Raw genomic sequence first — 19,578 nt, 5'->3', positions numbered from 1 at the left:
GAGTTAGTGAAGAAGTGTATGTCAGACCAAGTATGCTATGGAAAGATATGCTGGCTTAAGCTGTCTGGGTTAGAATGATTGAGCAATATTTAACTAAGTCTGATTTTTTAGTATGGGCAATGGTTTAGATTAAAAGTACCCTTAGGACTTCCTTTACCACAAAGCATTGTAATTGGAGGTAAGTGCAGATGTCTAAGCCAAGAGGACTTCTCAAAAGGAGCAGAGAAGTGTTTTTGAAACTTCTTTTAAATAGCTTACTTGGTTTTGTTAACCTAAAAATTCAAGTGATCATCTTAATGGAATTGATGCCTGACTTAAAATATTAATGATTTAGTGTTATGGTATATAGATTGCCAGACTTCGAGGGTCAGAGAGTTCCCAGATGGCCTTGCTGCATGATGATTCAGTTCTTATTCTATGCTCAGTAGTCAGAATTGAGGGATCATTGCCAGACTCAAGAGCTGTTGAGATGCTGAGGTAAAAACATTCTTTACAGATAGAGTGATTTTCACAGAAATACTTCTACAAAACTTTAGTCTTCTAGAGTTACAGAGGCTTTACATTAAGAAACAATAGCCATTCTCTCTCATGGTTCACTTTTTTGGGGGGAAAGCCAATTGTCTTTTCAATGAATCAAGTGTTTCATATCCTTAAAAGCCCATAGCCATATTACTTAGAACCATGCCACACCAGTTATGATTATGAGTTTTTTTTAAGTTTTGTTTTGTTTTGAATTTTATTTTATTTTTTTACACTTGCCCAGCAGGTCACATAGCTAGGAAGCTTCTGAGCTCAAATTCGAACCCAGGACCTCCTGTCTCTAAGACTGGTTCTAAAAACTTCACTTTTTGTTCAGTTCATATAAGTTTTCCCAGGTTTTTCTGAAACCATCCTGCTCATCATCTTCCTCCCTTCCTTCTTTTCCCTCTTCCCCACTTCCCCCCTTCCCTCCTTTCTGCCTTCCTTTCTCCCTTTCTCTCTTCCTTCCTCCCTCCCTCCCTCTATATTGGTTCTAAGGCAGAAGAGTGGTAAGGGCTAGGCAATGGTGGTCAAGTGACTTGCCCAAGGTCACACATCTAGGAAGTATCTGAGGCCAGATTTGAGTCTAGAACCTCCTGTCTATGGGTCTGGCTCTCAATCCACTGAGCCACCTAGCTGCCCCCCTGCTCATCATTTCTTATAGCACCATAATATTTCATCACAATCATAGACCACAATTTGTTTGGCTATTCCCCAACTGATAGGCATCCCCTCAGTTTCCAGTTCTTTGCCACCATAGAAAGAGCCACTTTATTTTTGTCCCTGTAGGCCATTTTTCCTTTTTCTTTTATCTCTTTGGGATTCAGATCTAATAGTGGTATTACCAGGTCAAAGGATAAGTGCAGTTGGATAGCCCTTTGGGCATAGTTCAAATTGTTCTCCAGAATGTTTGGACCAGTTCACAACTCCACCCAACATGCATTATTGTCCCAATTTTTCCATATTCCTTCCAACATGTCATTTTCCTTGTCTGTCATATTAACCACTCTCCTAGGTATGAGGTGTTCCCTCTGAATTATTTTGATTTGCATTTCTCTAATCAGTAATGGTTTTGAGTTATTATTTTAAAATACCCCTTAGTGATAAATAAAGACTATTTTACTTGGAAACAGAAGGAAATTTGCTAATATCCTTTTGCTGACAAAACTCCACCTGGCCATATCTGAAATATGGCAGCAGTCAGCAGTTGGAATATACATATGTATATGTGTATATTATAGCTTGGGACCAGTGCAGTGCATTTCTTATTACTCAGGGGCCGTGGTTAACTAGTTTCCTGTTGTGAAATTGTTGGACTTCTGCTTTGTTTGAAGGAGGCTGAGGATTATAATTCCCTTATGAAAATGTTTCACATTCTTTGGTTTTTAGTGTGGTACTTTAATATTAATTCAAGATCATTAAAAACCCATATAAATAAGTAGATGAAAATAGTTGTTGTTTTTTTCATTGTAACTCCAGCACTTAACAGTACCTGGTACATAGTAAACATTAAGTAAATGCTTGTTGATTGATTGAAGACTATTATAAGGATGGGTGGCACAGAGCTGAGGGACAAAACTCAGGAAAGCTTGTGACTTTGAAGTGTCAGATAAAGTATTTAGTGCCCTCCTTATCTTTTTGAGATCTTTCATTTGTTTGTATTGCTTGCTACAAGGTTTGCATGAGTAGAGTGCTGTTAACGTTTTTGGGCCATCCTTCACTGCTTAAAATGGTATGCTGCTGTATGAAACAGGCAGTTAGGTTCTAGGAATGCAAAGACTTCTTATTAACGCTGGGCTCTCTGAATGAGTCATGGTGGTCAGGCTCCGCTGGCACCACTTTTGAAAGCCTAGATTTCCTTCTATGTCAGAGAGGCACTGGATCAGGATTCAAAGGGGAGACAGGACTGTATTTCCCCAAATGTTAAAAAAAAATTAATATATAATAAGGTCCACCTGCTACTTTCAGAGTTATCCTGCTTGACTGGCCTTCCTGGCCTTCCTTCTTTTCTCTTTGTTTTGGGATTTTTTTTTTTATAATAGCACTAAAAGGCAAAAAAGGCCTTTTCCTGAAAGAGCCTGTGGTGGAAACTACATGCAAGTAGATGTGGACAGATGGGATTAAAGGGGAGGACATTGAGTTGCTTGGCCCAAAAGGGCTGAACTAAGGGTAACAGCTGAAAGGTGAAAAGAGTCTTGATGCAAGAAAACACCTCCATACATGAGGATTGTCCAAAAACAGTGGCTGGATGACCCCTTGTCAGATATACTACAGAGGGTAGTCTCATTCTTGGCAGCATAGAGCTGTCTGGAGCTGGAGGACACCTCAGAAGCCATATCATCCAGCCCTTCTCATTTTACAAGAGAGGGAACCGAGACCCAGGAATATTAAGTGGCACTGAACAGTTTGAACCAGATGACTTCTTAGTTCCTCTCCAACTCTTAACATTCTGTGGTGATTACTTGTAATGCCCCTGTTTGATACTTCAAGTGTTTTAATCCCAATTTTGCATATGGGGAAACCAGGGCTTTAGAGGTTAGCTCACTTTTAGAGGTGTGCATGGCTAGTAAGTACCTGAGGTAGGTTTGAATTCATGTCTACCTGATTCTAGATCTAGAATTCTGTTTACTGTTACTTTTCATTCCAGAGGACATTCACTGATCAAGTGTCCATTGTCCAAAGGGATCTATCTGCCTCTGCAGAGTTGTTATCTGCTAATTGTCAGCTTCCCATAGATACTTCCCTGATTCTGATCTTGAAGTCCAACAGGAAGCTGGAAATGTTTGAAATGCCTTTATGTTCAATGTATTTTCTGGATTGTATTATCATAGTCAAGTAGTAAATTTGTGGGGACGGGATCTGATGAAGTTGTGTAGAGAAAAGAGAAACACCCCCTTTTGGAGAGCATGATAGGAATGAAAACCAGCAAAGGAGGCCAGGAAGGAATAAGTAAGAGAACCAGAGAGAGCAGTGAAGCAAAGCAGGAGAGGGAGCTCCTATATAAATAGTATCGGGAGTCTCAGGTAAAACAGGAAGAGGGAGAACTGAGAAAAGACAGTGAGATTTGGCCATTCTCCCCTTACCTGACCTGTATGAGGCTCCTGATACTATTAATGCTTCAGTAACTATCTTTTTGTCAGAACCTGACCTGTATGAGGCTCCTGATACTATTAATGCTTCAGTAACTATCTTTTTGTCAGAAAGTGATGGGGAGGAAGAGTATTGGAAGGAGTGAGAGGCTTGAGAGAATAGGTTTGGAAAAGATTTGTGGGGAGAAACAGGGAATCAGTTAGGAAAGAATACAAGGATTTTCTTGCTGCAGTGAAGACCCAGTTGAAGTTGGATATGAATTTGTAACATTCCTCATCATTACAATTGTATGACATGCCTCTGTTCAGAAGCATATGAGTATGGTGAGAAGAGATGGATGCTGGGAGTAATTGAGAAATGTGATTTGGGCAGAGAAGAGAGATGATAGAATGATGGAGCAAGTGATTAGAGTAGAGGATGGTCCTAGGGTCAAGATTGGAGAGATGGGAATGAAGTCAGAGCAGAGGTGATGAAAGTACTGGGATGTGGAGGTCTTTATGAGGGCAAAGAATGGGTGCAGGACTGAAACATTTGTGGGTGTGATCTATCCAAGGTGTCCTTGTGTGGGCAAAGTAAAAGAGTACTGGGAAGAGTTCAAGGGAGTATCAGCATGGATGTTGAAGTCCTCCTAGTTTTAGGGAAGGAAGCTAATAAGTCAGATGCTGAACTCTGAGAAAGGAAGAAGGCTGACCTGGGATTAGATAGATCAGCCAGTCTAATCTCAATTGAATGGGACATTTGAATATGAACTTCAAATAAGAAATTGCTGAGTGATTGAAAATTTGAAAAAGCCTAAAGTTTAGTGGAAGGGAAATAGTCAGGGTTAGGTGGGGCTTGGGTGGGCTAAGGTTGGGGAGAGTGGCAGCAAGAGAACTGGAGGTGTGGATTTTTCTTGTCTACCTGTGGTAAATTAATACAGGTTTTGGTGGTGATCAAAGGCAAGGACTTTGTTCCTGTTAATATATCTTCTCCCAATAAAAAGGTTCAAGTTTTCGTTACTGTTGTTCATTAACTGCTGGCTGTTTACAAAATTTGATCTTTTGCTTATAATTATAGCTAAATCAAGACTTGATTGAGAGGCAAGCATGTTAGTAGATAGAGGGCTAGGCTTTCAGAGAAAGAGCTATATTCAAGTCTTGTCCCTGATGAATATCAATTGTGTTACTCAGGCAAGTCATTTAACTTCTCAGGCTCAGTTTCCTTATCTCTAAAATAGACACAGTAAGAGCACCTACCTCACAGGGCTATTGCAAACCTCAAATGAGAAAATATATGTAAATCACTTTGCAAACTTTTATGCTAACTATGTGTACCTCTGGCTGAGGTGATATGTGGTCTCTATTATTATTTTTGCTTTTATTGTTATTTCAGGGCCATCCAGGACACTACTTTTAAGAATGTTGTGTCCATCCCTAAAGTTCCTCAAACCTCAGACTCTTTGAACAACAACAAAATTATCTTTACATTGAAACATTTGCTATAGAAATAATTAGCTTAAAACAAAAACACCCAGGCTTTGTTTCCAATTGCTCTGGAAAAATAGTGCTCTGAATGTAGAAAATGATAAAACCTTTGCCCTGATAGTAGGGGTTATCATGCTTGCTTTTTTTACATAAGGAAAAGATACTATCTTAATTATGATTATTAAGATTAAATACAAAATTCAAGTTATTTGAAATAAAACATTATTGTTCTTTTTGAGTCATATAAGCTTTTCTGGGCAATAGGATTTCATTATTCCTTCCTTGTAGAGAGCTCTTTGAGAAGGTAATAAAGTCCACTTTGTCTTGTCAAAAGTAAAAGTTTCTTTGTTCAGAAATAATATTGTCTATATCAAAAGAATTTTTCCTGATTCTATCTTCTTGATGTGACTAGAATGCTTATTATATTTATTCCTCTTTGCATTTCCCTTCTGACTCCTGCATTTTTGAAAACTCCAGCTGTTTGCTAGTCATGAGACTGTTCAGAAATAACTGCCTTGGAAAGAATTTTTAGTGTGGCAAATGTCCTGACAGCTTCTCATTGGGAGGTTTGTTTTTTTTTCCCTCTGCTTCTCTTCATATGCAAAATTATTTTAAGGAAGATGATGGCTCTGCCATTAACTGAGTCATCATGATCCAAAGGAAAGAGCCTAGTGTCTTGCATTAAAGGACATGGATTCAAATCTGTTCTGCCACCTGTGGGACTTTTGGCAAGTCACTTCAACTTACTGAGCCCCAGCTCCTTCATTTTGTAAAACAGATATAAAACTATGCAACTTCTCTGATCCTTGCGAACTCTAACTTGCGTAGTCCATGTGATCTTTTAACTATTTGTGGGGCCTTTCAAAAGCCACAGTGGCTTCTCTGGGCCCTTATATATAAAATGAAGGAGATAAACTGAGTAATCTCTTAAGGCCTTTTCACTTCCAAAGTCCTATGATATGGCTAGCAACTGTGCTTCTACTGAGGAAAGTAGAAATGATTGTTAGAGACATATATATTAAACTTAATGGTGAACTTTGAGATGATGAAAATTCTAACAAAAATTGGAAGTTTATCAGAAATCAGACTTCTGACTGAGGTGCCATGTGGTAGAACCTAACGGGACCCAGATCCCCCACAAACACCCCAGTAAAGTTCTAAAAATGAACCTGAAAGAAGAGTGACAAAGAAAACCAGATAGAAATAACAATAAGCTCTATTCAGTCTCCAATTGCATAAGAACTCTGCCAAAAACCTTTAGGGGATACCTAAGATGAAATAAGCCAGAGGAGGTGTAAGGTCCAGTAGCCTATAGAAAGGGAGGCAACTGGTTTCAGGACTGTGCAAGGAGAGAGGAGAGGCTATAACCATAGCCCAAGTTGAATCCTCACAAGACTGAGCCCAAACCCAGGATTCCTGCAGAAGGCAGGGCCTAGCCTTAGCCACTGCTTCCAGGAACCCCCAAACCCTTCACAAAACAAGAACCTGATGCAGGAACTAACTGAGTTAAGAAATGCACCATACCTGATGAAGGAAGAAATAGTGAGTAGAGAGAAGCCCATGCAATAAACCCAGCTAGGGGGGAATTAACTCTACAATTAAAGTCCAAGTAGAACCCCAGGAGCACCTGGGATAAATTAGACAAGATACAAAAAAATTTAAGTGAAGTGAATGCTACACAGAACAGAATGGGAAAGGTGGCAAACTTTACCTAAGAAATGATTGTCATGAAAAATTAGATTGGACCAAACAGAAAGAAAGCAATTATTTTGTGAGACAAGAAGAAATATTAAAATCAGATGATTGAAAAAACACAAGTTAAAGGAAAGCATTCTCTTTTTGGAAATGTTTATAAAGAGGACTGTTAACTGTCTCTAAATGATTTGAAATTCCATTAGTGATCTCCGAGGAACTACAACAACCCAATGATTCTAAAGTTGAAGCATCTAGATAAGCCAAAGCCCTTGAACATTTGACACATTTCCTTTTAATTTACTGCCTCCATTATTTCAAAAATCAATATAAATATAAGAATCCCAGCTGTAGAAAGAAAATTGTTTGTTCGCCTTTACTCCTTTAGAAACATTATTAACAATGATTTTCAGATTGGGAAAAATGAAATCAGGAATGCTGACTGCAGCAACCCTTCCAAAAAGTGTTGGAATTTTCAGGCTTGTGCTGGTCAAATGTGGGGAGTGGTGCTTCTCTAGTTGGTGCCTGGCTTAAAGCCAGGAAGGCCTCTGATAGTTACTGTGTCACCCTGGATTAATCTGTTAACCTCACTGAGCAGCAGTTTCCTTATCTGTAAAATGGGGATAATACTATCTGGAGTATCCCCCTTACTTGTAGACTTAAATGATAATGTATGTAACTTTTATAGTGTCAGCTATTGTCAGTGGGGAGATGTATGTTTTTCTACCAGAGGGAATAAAGATTGATGCCCCTGCTCCTCACCTCTCTTTTCCTAGTCTTCTGGAGCACTGCATTGTTTTGCTTTGGTTGATAACTGCTTCCTTCCTGGACCAGTTAATTCTGGGAGAGGTAGCCCCTGGAGTTACTTGTTGGCTATGGTTGCAGAATTGTTACCTTTAGGGGATTTCATTTGCACCCTTTGCCTTTTAAGTAAATTTTGCTGGTTTATATACCTTTGTACATTTTAACCTTCTTAAGGACTTACAGCTTTACCTTGGACTTAATTCTGTTTCATTTTCTCAGGTGTCAGAATTTCAACAATTTAGGGAGTCTTCAGGTATTCATTCACCTGCCAGTTTGGGAATGTCTAAAGCTGGGTGAATATTAAGTTAACTAAAATTTTCCATGTGATGGGGGTATACTCCCATCCTTTTTTTTTCCCCCTTCAGGAAATAAATGGCATCACTGCTGCCCTTGCTGAGGAGCTCTTTCACAAAGGTAAGGAAAGATCTAAAATATTTTAACTAGCACTCCTAGTTATTATTAATCCATTGATCTCTTTTCTTTTATCCTAGTTTTTTTTTCTTTTACCTCAGACAAGTTTCTGTAAAATAGATCCCATCCAGCTCCTAATTAATTAGTGGTTAGCAAATATAGCCATACATGCCACTTGACAAGGTGCCTCTGGTGACACCAGCTAAATATTTAATCTCCCTGAGATGAATCCTTTCCTCAGAAAGTTTGGACACAGTCTGTGTTTTATTTGTACTCCTTTTGGAAGCAAAATTCCTAAATTTTTACCTTTTATGAGATATTACCCCTTCCAAGAGGCAGCATGCTATGGTAAATGAAGAAGGGAACTTACAAGAAGACCTACATGATCCTGATGGACACAGACTGACTTCTTTGACCATAGGCCACTCAGACTATGAGCTAAAGGAGAATTACAAATCAGAAGACCATATGCATAGGGAGAAATAGTTTCCTCATCTTGGAGTTCCCCTGTCAGTGAAATCAAAAGACCAGAACCTCCTCCAATGTGCTTCCCATTTTAATTTGTGCTGTTGGGGTGGGTATCCCTTTATGGGAATGGTAGTGGTATTCAGTTTCAGTCATGTCCAACTCTTCATGACCCCATTTGGGGTTTTCTTGGCAAAGGGGCTAAAGCAGTTTGCCATGTATTTCTCCAACTCATTTTACAGATGAAGAGACTGAGGCAAATAGGGTTAAGTGACTTGCCCAGGGTGTTAGAGCTAGTAAGTGTTTGAAGCCAGATTTAAACTCATAAAGATGAGTCTAACTCCAAACCCAGTACTCTATTCATTCGCCACTAGCTGCTTCCTTCTAGGTGGTGTAAAACAGAATTCCTTCTAGGACTGCAGGACTTCTTAGAAAGCACCTTTTACTGGCAACTCTCCTTGAGCCTCCCAATAGGGTCTGGGGTAAACAGGTGGCCTGGGTGCTGCTGGACTTTCTCTAGCAGGAACTAAGTTTCTTATTGTCGGTTTTCAGGAGAACAGCTCTTAGTGGCTGGAGAGGTTTTTGCCATTAGGCCATTGCAGTTATATGCAATCACTCAGCAGCTGAGGCAGGGGAAACCCACCTGTGCTAATGGAGATGCCCAGACTGACCTGGGTCATATTCTGGACTTCACATGTAGACTTCGATACCTGAAGGTAACTCCTGCCCCTCTTATGGCCTGTGTTCCTGTGACCTGTTTGTAAGTGATTCATGTATTTCAGAGCAGTTGGGTAATGTTACAGCTATTTAAATAGGTAAGAATTTACTCTTCTTATTTTGTGGTGGGGTGGAGATTGTCCAAGGAAGATGAACTTTTCAGCATCTTTGAAGGTTTCCTAACTTTATGTCCAGTGATCTTTAAACAGGATGGTTGGGTGCTACTGTAGCTTGACACAAGGTGGCAGCTGGAGCTTACAGTTGATATTCTCCAGCCTTGCTTAGCTCTGTTGATTTATTTTGCTTTTATAAACACTGACTCATCTACTTAGTTCTTCATTGTAGAATGAACACCTCACAGCAGAGCTCAACTAAAGCTAATTGGGAAACTTTGGGAAAGCATGATTTAGCCATATGCCATTTGGTAGCTAATGCAAACACTGATGACATGAACATTTGTGCAGGAGCCCTTAGAGAATCATGCCTAACAAAATCCTTAATTCCAAGGTGTCTGGCACAGGAGGACCTTTTGGGACCAGCAACATTCAGGAGCATCTCTTGCCTTTTGATTTGTCAATATTTAAGTCTCTTCATCAGATAGAGGTAAGGTTTGAATAGATAGTTTATAAGATTCTGAGAACTATGAAGAAATTATTTTTATTTTGATTGTCTTTGACCCATCCTGGTCAAAAGTAGCAAACCTTTACCAAAAAGTATTTCTTGCTTCCAGGCGACACACACATTTTGTTAGGTATTTGGCCCTCTTCACTAGCAGAGATCCTTAAAAGCAAAATGTTTATCTCAATTGACAGAGGGAAAGTGAACATGAAATCCAGCAAGTTTAAAAGTAGATAGGCATAGGGGCAACTAAATAGCTCAGTGGATGGAGAGCCAGCTGTAGAGACAGGAAGTCCTGGGTTCAACTGTGGTCTTAGACACTATCTAGCTGTGTGACTCTGGACAAGTCACTTAACCCTCATTGCCTAGTTCTTACTGCTCTTCTGCCTTGGAACTAATACACAGTATTCATTCCAAGATGTAAGGTGAGGGTTAAAAAAAAAAAAGACACAAAGCTAGTGCTTTGCCTATGAGGTGGTCCTATAGAGATATCTTTCTTATACCTTAAGCATGAGAGAGTTCTGAGCAGAAAGTGGATTGAAAAACTGAAGGGACAACAACCTGTGATTCCGGAGAACTGATGATGGAGATGACTTATGTACCAACCTCCTGACAGTGGTGGTGACTCTATGTCCAGCAAAATGAACATTTTTAGGATATGGCCAATGCAGGAGTTCATTTTGATTAACTATACATACCTGTTAAAATATTTTGTTTATTTGTTGTGGTTTTTTTCTTCAGTAGGGAGGACATAGGAAAGAAAAATGCTTGTTGACTGGAAAAAAAAAAGGTTTTTTGTTGTTAAAGAAAACCTCAAGAACTTTCAGCCTTCCTAAGTCAGATTTTTTGCAGCTTATCATGATTATTATTGTATGAAATTTTTGATGGGTAGGAATTGTCTACCATTTTGAATTGTTCACATTTGTGATTTGAGATTTTACTCTTAGGAGCACTTCATATTAGTATTGAATTACATAGTTCTTAATACTTATTTGCCTAAGAAAGTCCTTTGTGAACTGTGACAAACCATATAAATGTGTGAGCTCCTTTATGCTGTTCTAGTTTAGAAAATTGTATTTTTAAAGAAATAACAGGCTAACAATAGGCCCCAAATTGTGTTTCTTTCAGTGATCTGTTGTAAACCAATAGTTCTTCTCACTCTGACTATGGGGTCAGCAGTTCACACTTAAGTGGAATTAGGCGACCAGACTCAGGTTTGCCAAAATGAAGGTTGTTTGAGTAGAAATGTGGCTATAGCTGTAGTTATCCTCCATCTCCAGTCATTGCTCAGGGTATTCTAAATGAATCCAAGTGTTAACCTCTTACCTTACCATTAAATAGGAGAATGGGAAGGGATATCAGTGAGTTTTCAGAAAATGTTCACTTGGTGCTTAAGTCTTTGCAAGAGTGACTCAGGTCTTTGTTTGGCTTCTTGCCTTCCCATTCCTATCACTGTTTATTGTCAGGGAAATGGAATTTATGAATTTTGATCTTTTTTTAAACAGATAAGCCACTGTGATGCAAAGCGAATCAAAGGGCTGATCTCATCCAAACACACCTTAGCCACATTGAGTGTCCGTTTCTCAGCAGCCTCCATGAGAGTAAGTTTGTGTCCTTCTTGTCTGAAAAAGCTCCAACAAGATCCTGCTTGCAAAGTTAGGTTCAGCTGGTGCTCCATAAGAAGTTTTAGGGTTATGATCCACACAGTTGTTCTTTATCAATCTTTTTATTGGGGATTTGGAATAAGTGCCCTTTCCCTGTCTCTGATCTGTGTGCTACCTAACAGAGCATTTGGTACCATAGCAGAAGCACTAGGCAGAGAATTACAAGACTTGAGTTCTAGTCCTGTCCTCATAATTAGGAATATGACCTTGAGCAAATCATAACAAGGTTAAGCTGGGTAATTCCTAACGGACTTTCTCAGCTCCCTGAATCTAGTATCATAATGATCGTTTTGATGAGTTCAACTTTTAAAATAGTCCTCCTCTAGGATATTAATTTATATTAATGGGTATTATTAATAAGATACTTAATGAAGTTGTATAGTTTTTCTTTTTAAAGTAAAAAATGTATATGGGAGCATTTGGTAATCATGTAATTTTAGCTTGAACCAGATTATTAAAAGTAAATACTACTAGAACTTTTTCTAGCATAATGAGATGTCTTTAAGAAAATTGAATTATAAATATCATTAGCTTAAATTCAGGTTTAAATAACACTTCATTTCTCATTCTTATTGGATTTTAAGGGAACCTGGCTGAGGTAGAACAAATGAGTCATCAATGTGGGAAACTTTTGAAAAAGTACTAGAGATATTCAAGGATGTTGTCTATTAAGGGGACTTTGATTTAGTAAGAGAGATATTTTAAGTGAATTTTAAAAGTTTCCTTATTTTTTTTTAAACTTTGAATTGGCTTATTAATTTATAAGTCCTTCTCCAGGTACAAAAAAGGTGTATCTTTGCTATACAGATTTGGGGCATGAAGGAGGAATCTTTCATTGGAATTATGTATTTAAAAAAACTACCTTTTGTGTGGGTAGGGGAACACATTGTGTAAAGAGACCTAGGATCTAACCAGCTCTGCCTATGTGACTTGAAAAAATCTTACTGAATATTTGATTATTCAGTCTCTAATTAGGAAGTTAGATTAGATCAGAGGTTCTTAATTTTTGTGTGTGTCATAGACCTCTTCTCAGAATTATGTTTTTAAATATATACACATAGTATTTTCAAAAAGGAAAATAATTATATTGAAATAATCAGTTTTCAAAAAAAATTTTTTTTTAAACCCAAGTTTATAGATCTAGTACTAAGAACTCAGACTAGATAGTTTCCAAGGTCCCTTCCAACTGTAAAGCTTTGAGTAAGTTGGGCAACTATTAGACTGTCCCATCTTGCTTTATTTTGCTTTTTTCCTTTTCTGCCTCAAATCTCAAATCATTCCAAAAGAAGTTTTGCTTTATATTCTGTAGGCACTAGAAAAAAAGATAGTGACCTTGGGACAGCTAGATGACTCAGTAGATAGAGTCAGCTCTGGAGTCAGGAGGACCTGGGTTCCAATCTGGCCTCCAGTTGTGTGACTAGACAAGTCATTTAATACCTGTTGTCTACCCCTTACCATTCTTCTGCCTTACTCTGTATTGGTTCTAAGACAGAAGATGAGTTTGAGTTTAAAAAAAGAGATTTAGTGACCTTTCCTTTAGGTGTTAAAGATTTTCTTCCTTTGTTCCATTAGTTTCAGAATTTGTATAAGCCAATACTTTTGCCATGCCTCCAAATTAGTCTTTGACTTGGTGTAATGAAGTTAGATGGGATAGGTGCCGTGTAGACAAGTCTTTTGTCTTATACTGAGGATACAAGATTTTTTGTTGAAAGGGTAAGTCATCTACCCACACAAAGTAGTTGCTAAAAAACCATGCTGCTCTAAAGGATCATGATGCTCCCATTCACACATATAGTAAACTTTAGTCAATTTGAGCCAGAGGAAGCCATTGATTCATAGCAACACTGCCCCCATGTATTTAAAAAGTGACTTGCCACACTTGTTAAACTTCACAAATAGGTTTTTTAAAGCTTCTCAATCAATTCATGAAGAAGTCATTAATGCAGATAATTGGGGGCTTTGTTTTATTGGACGCTTCTAGCTATGTTTTAGAATTTATAGTCTTTAAAACTTTTCAGTGATTGTGAAAATGGTGAATTTTATGGTTTAAAAATTTTTTTTATTTGAAAATTTTTATTTAATTAATTTATTTAGAATATTTTTCCATGGTTATAAGATTCATGTTCTTTCCCTCCCCTCCCCATAATCCCCTCCTGTAGCCGACATGCAATTCCACTGAGTAAAATGATGAATTTTAAAGGAAAACATTTAGTACACGTTCATAGATATTTTAAACTGTTTTTACACAGGAAATCATTGTTCCTGAAGCCTCAGAGTTTGATGAGTGGGAACCAGAAGGGGCACATCATGATTGCCCTGTAACTGCAGTTATTCCAACATGGAGAACATTAACTACTCTAGATATGAGTCACAATAGCATCTCACAAATTGATGATTCTGTGGTAAGAGTTTGGAAATCTCCACTTAAGTTCTCAAGGCTGGGCCTTGCACAGATTTAGGAAATCAATAAATATTTATTAAATAAATGAATGAATTTTGAAAAGGTTAGATCTTTTAGAATTTCTCTGGTTTGCCAAAATTATAAAACATATAGGCTAACCAGTCTATATGACTTCCATATGTTGTTTTGTAAGTGAGGAGATATTTCAGGATGAAATAAACATTTTTTTAAAATACCCCTTGGTGATGCCATTTCACACACTCCATTCCAGATAGAACCTTTCCTTGTGTCAAAGAAAAATACTCAGAAACATCCAATACAGTGACCATAGTCAGTGTATATAATATTCTTTTCTAGTAGGTCCCCCACACTTCCATCATAAAGAAGAAGTTATGTTTATCTGTTCTCTGGATCCTTTATTGGTTTTTCACTTATTCAGGACTTTTCCAGTGATTTTTCATTTATATTGTTATAGCCCTATATATTGCTAACTTGGTTCTGTTTTTTTTTAATATACAAAAATTTTTTCATGTAAATCTTTCTTTAGATTCCTCATTTGTCACTTCTTACTGCAATAATAAAATCATATGTGGGTTCTCCCCATCCCCACAAACAATTCCCTAGACAATGGGCACAGATGTTTTCACTTTTTTGCTAGCAGAAAGAGCAAAGTATGAGGTCTTTGGCGTACCCTGGTCCTTTGATCTTGAATATTTGCCCAATAGTGGAATCCACTAGGTCAAAGCATCTGGACATGTTTTAGTCATTTTACATGGCTATAAGTTGAAATTCAGAATATTTGGAGCACTTCTTCCTAGCCCTTCATTGTGTTTGTCTTCTTTTAGCCCTTCTAAAAATGGTTGTTCCCATCTTTTGTCATCCATGTCATTTTGCATGGCCTGAGGTGAAACCTCAGAGTTGTTTTAATTTACATGAAAAGAACCAATATTTATCAATATTAATATCAAAAGATGAAGTTCCACATTAAAGGTCTAAGGACTGAGTTGAGGGTGGGAGAGAAGTTCATTTGGTATTCTATAGATATAAATTTGTAATTTAAAGAACATATAGTATCTATGAGAAATCTTTAGAATCGATAATAAATCTATAATAAGAGGTTTCTTCGAACCCTGAATCTGAGCCCCAGTTTCCCCATCTGTAAAATGAGAGACCTGAATTAAGTGATCTCCTTGAAGTTCTTTCCAGTTTTAATATTCTGTATTTCTAACTGTGAAGGTTAATTACATAGCATCATTACTAGCATCAGTGATTCTGAACAAAGCTTCATTTTAGTAATGAAGAGTTAGAATTGGGAAGCCTATCGCTTCTGGGGACGTTACCATCTTTTGGAACTTAATCATCATGCTTCTCCCATAGAGAATACTTTTGGATTCTTGGAAGTGCCCAGTCTTCTCTGTGCTCATTCAGACAGGCTGGAATGGTTAAAGAAATAGTTATAAATAGGACCCCCCCCCTTTTTTTTTTTAAAGCACTTTTTCAGGAGAAGTAGTGATCACATATGTGCACATGTTCGAAGAAAAGCCAAGAGTGTTTATTCTTCCATGGTAGTCTGTCAAAACCCTCAGATGCCCAAGAATTAGTAAAGTGTACAGAAATTCTTGAAAATCTTATTTTCCTTGGAACTTCAAAGTATTGTAAGCAATATTAAAGATCCAACATCAATAAAAGTTGAGTTGATGTATATGCAAGGGCTTTATAAACTGTTAATTGCTGTGCAAACATGAACAGTTATCATGAGGTTACTACTATTGACTATTTTTTTTTCCTCCCTTAGAAACTTATTCCAAAGATTGAGTTCTTAGATCTGAGTCACAATGGAGTGATGGTAGTAGAAAATCTCCAGGTAATTTCTTTGAAGAAATAATTCCTTTTATAGGAGATCTATTTCGTTTAGTTCAAAAAAACAAAGTTTAATAAACATTGAAACCTTCAGGCATCTAAGAATAATTAAAATGTACCATAGTTCTTTAAGATTTATAATCTCCTTTCCTCACAGGGGTCCCCAACTATGGCCCACAGGCCCCTGAGGCCATTTATCCAGCCCCCACCGCACTTCCAGAAGGGGCACCTCATTCATTGGTGGTCAGTGAGAGGAACACTCACTGTATGTGGTGGTGCTGCAAATCGTGGTGTCGCTCACATACAGTACTACTTCCAGTTACATAATCCTTTGTGTGGCTCCTTGTTCTGAGAGTAACTGAATGAGAATGAGGTGCTGCACAAAGGATTATGTGGCTGCACAGTGGAAGATGTCAGCTTGATGAGTAGCGATCTGGGGGAGGGGATTCCGCACTGTGTATACTGCTGCCTGGTATAGTGGTGGCGATGATGGGCCTGTGCAAGGTGTGACAGGCCCATCCCAGACAGCGCTGTACAGAAATGTTCAGAGTTTTTTTGGTCTGGCCCTCCAACAGTCTGAGGGACAGTGAACTGGCCTCCTGTGTAAAAAGTTTCGGGACCCCTGCTCTAGGGCCTATGAATCAAGGATTAAGATCAAGTGAAATGATGTATGTGAAAGTGCTTTATGGGAGCCCTATTTAAAGTTAATCTAATCCTCATAGCAATTATTTATTCTGGTCTGGGGCAGTGGTTCCTCCTCTGTGAGTCACAGGCATCTGGGGTAGGGGCACTTGATTATTTCAAGGAATCTGGGAATTGAAAGGGGAATACATATCTGAATAAACATTTTCTATGTCTGAATTAGTAATATGCCATATATATTGTTTCCAAATATATGTAGGTGTTTTGTTAATTAGTTGCATTTGGGAGACTTTTAACAGAATTTAAATATTCACTATTCAATTTAAGTATTCACTTAAGTACCAACTAATCAAAAGGATTGCTGTATTATAGGCATTTTTAAATAGATGGTTTTCTTAATTATGCAGACAACTTTGTATTTGTTTTAGTGCAACTTTCACTCATGTTGAATTGATGAAGTTCTTATTCTTCTGTCCTATTCTCATGACTTGTAGCACCTGTATAATCTCATTCATTTGGATCTGTCATACAACAAACTCACATCATTAGAAGGCGTTCATACCAAACTAGGAAACATCAAGACTCTGAATTTAGCAGGGAATCTCTTGGAAAGTCTGAGTGGTTTAAACAAACTATATTCTCTGGTCAACTTGGATCTCAGTAACAATAAAATTGAACAGGTGATGATTTCTTTTAAGGTTATGGTGGGGGAGTTAGAAATGTTTCCTTTTATTTAAAAAAATAATTTAACTCTCTTTAAGTCTACTAAAGTGCCATTTAGCTGTCAGATTTGGGAACCAAAAGGTTTTTAACAATTTGCTCTTTCAGATTGATGAGATCAAAAACATAGGAAGCCTCCCTTGCTTGGAAGAAGTGGTGTTATCCAGCAATCCTCTGAGTATCATCCCTGATTATAGGACCAAAGTACTAGCTCAGTTTGGGGAAAGAGCCTCTGAGGTAAGCCATGCTTGGAAAACACAAAGTCCCATATTGGTGTTGAGCTGCCACGAGTTCTTGGATTCTCAAGGCCCAGTGGAATTGCTAGGCCATATTTTTCTTTATGTTCATATTCTGCCTGTATTAATATGTCATTTATTCTGGACTAGGAGAAATCGTCATTCAGATGATATGAGCCCTGCCCTCACTGAGCTTGTAGTTAACAGAGAGGATAGAGTATGATAATTGCAAAAGAGAACACTGCAATAATGAGAAATACAGTTCCTGTCTTTGGAAAATTTAAAAAAAAAAACCTTTTCAAAATCGAATGTCTGACAGTTCTGGGAAGTCAGCTGTCTTCTTCCAGTATATTCTACTTACCAAGCTGATAGCTGTGTCAGGAAAATAGTTGAAATGTGTCATTGAGAAGCATTTTCTAGTCTGGTCTTTGCCAGCAGTACCAGAAGTGAAAGAGGGACCTCCAAGGCTTAAATATGAGGTCTCCAGATAAGGACCCAAATTGAACCTGGCCATTAATAACTTCTTGTTGACGGAATTGGAAAAAAATAAATATTTAAAATAATGATATTCTAGACAGATTGTGACAACAAATATTATAAGCAAGGACTTAATAGATGTTGATTGAAAGATCCTTGATTCTGCTCCACTCCCTTACCTTGGTCAACCCTCCTCTTCCTTTCACACGCTCTTACCAGATAAGCTTCACAAACACTGCTGTTTTCTATCAAGTCTCCTGATTGCCTGGAACATAAAGCATAAAGTCATTTTCCTGGCATTCGATGTTACCTCCAGTTGATAGCCATTCCTCTTCACTCTGGCCAGCCCAGCACCTCTTTGGACCTCATGTACATACTCCTCATACCTGATTCTAACCTTTGGTCGCACCAGTTCCCCTCCCTCTCTGCCTACAATTCACATTCCTTTAGCCTTCCAGGCCTACCCATATTTGTGAAGCCTTTGCACCCCATTCAGAGCCAGGGATTTCTCCAAATACATAGGACTGGTCGTCTGGAGGTAGACCCGGGCAGGATTGGGGGTGGAGAGGTTCTGTGAGCCAGGGCAAAACAAGGGGTACCTGGAAGGGTTGATTTCATGAGAATCAGCAGTATTTCCCTGAGGTTTTTTGGGTGGTTAGAGTGTTAAAGATATTACTGTCAATACTGTCTTTTGATTAGGCAGATAAAGGGCCAGAGAGGGCCTCTCCTCCTGGTATTCTTCATGGAGCCCCGCACCATAGAGATTCACTAAAGACCTGTATGAACCCTGTTAGCACAGTACATGCATGAGAATGCCCTGAAAATTATTTTTCCTGTGGATTTTATTTAGGTCTGTTTGGATAATGTCATTACTACAGAGAAGGAGCTTGACACTGTAGAGGTGTTGAAAGCAATTCAGAAAGCAAAGGAAGCTAAGTACAAACTGAATAATTCTGATAAAAAGGTGGGTTTATGTTGGGGGCCATTTGGTGGGTGGGGGGAGAGTGGGGCAAGCAAAGGGGGCAGCCGAGGACTTTACAAGGACCCAGAGTCATGTTATCTCAGTCACTGGCCCTTCTCTGACCTATGACCAGGACCCAGCTTGGGGAAAAATGAAATGAATGGTTCTGCTCATTTCTGTCTGCTCGGAAAGACTGGAGAATTGCTTGGTGTTTTGTGCAGTTACCTCCCCTCTCATTTTGACTTGTTTTATGTCTGTTCTTCTCAATCTTTCTTTTCCTCCTTCCTACGTGCAATTACCAGGTGGGGAGAGGTGCTTTGGAATTGACCCCCACAGCTACCTTACAAATGTGGTTTGGTCAGTGGAAGGAGGGAAGACAGATTCTGAACAAGACACCCCCACTGATGATGTAGTCGTGTGTGCGCTTGCCGTCCTCGGTGGTGCTAGGTGGCTTCTCCTTTGTCTTTAACCCCTAACCCCGCGTGCTTTCTTTATTAGATCAGTGAGGATTCCCGGCTCACTGCTGCCAGCTCCAAATCAAACTGTTCTTCTCTCCCTGTTCGTCCCTCTTCTCCCTCTCTGCCTCGGCCTCTCGGCCCCAGCCCAGGTAATCATGTATGTATCGTGCTGATGAGCAGGGCCGCTTCTGGGTACCACTTCTCTAGGCCATCTAGGACAGGCAGGCAGGCAGGCAGGCAGTTGGTAAGCACTTACTCTCTAATGGGGCCCCATACCAAGTACAAATAAAAGCAAAAAGAACAGTCCCTGCCACATGGCAGCTTACATACTAACAGGAATAACAGAGTGGGGGAGAGAAGAGTGTACCCGCATGGTGCGG

General features: G+C 38.8%; 1 protein-coding gene across 6 annotated transcripts in view; it reads left to right on the top strand.

Annotated features, from left to right (window-relative positions):
- NISCH (nischarin) overlaps positions 1-19,578 on the top strand; it is a 46,519-nt gene that overhangs the window by 8,812 nt on the left and 18,129 nt on the right. For 5 of the 6 annotated variants that reach the window (XM_007500499.2, XM_056804956.1, XM_007500500.3 and 2 more), the window contains exons 4-13: positions 7,934-7,982; positions 8,997-9,160; positions 9,669-9,764; positions 11,285-11,380; positions 13,693-13,845; positions 15,640-15,708; positions 16,841-17,026; positions 17,175-17,303; positions 18,630-18,743; positions 19,239-19,347. In XM_007500499.2, the coding sequence (XP_007500561.2) occupies positions 7,934-7,982; positions 8,997-9,160; positions 9,669-9,764; positions 11,285-11,380; positions 13,693-13,845; positions 15,640-15,708; positions 16,841-17,026; positions 17,175-17,303; positions 18,630-18,743; positions 19,239-19,347 (1,165 nt within the window). Of the gene's footprint in view, positions 1-7,933; positions 7,983-8,996; positions 9,161-9,668; positions 9,765-11,284; positions 11,381-13,692; positions 13,846-15,639; positions 15,709-16,840; positions 17,027-17,174; positions 17,304-18,629; positions 18,744-19,238; positions 19,356-19,578 lie in introns of all 6 variants that reach the window. The other variant, XR_008913460.1, reaches the window with a different exon arrangement.

This window comes from Monodelphis domestica, chromosome 7, assembly GCF_027887165.1.
Source record: "Monodelphis domestica isolate mMonDom1 chromosome 7, mMonDom1.pri, whole genome shotgun sequence".
Lineage (NCBI taxonomy): Eukaryota > Metazoa > Chordata > Mammalia > Didelphimorphia > Didelphidae > Monodelphis > Monodelphis domestica.
This window is presented reverse-complemented; position numbering and strand designations above follow the sequence as displayed.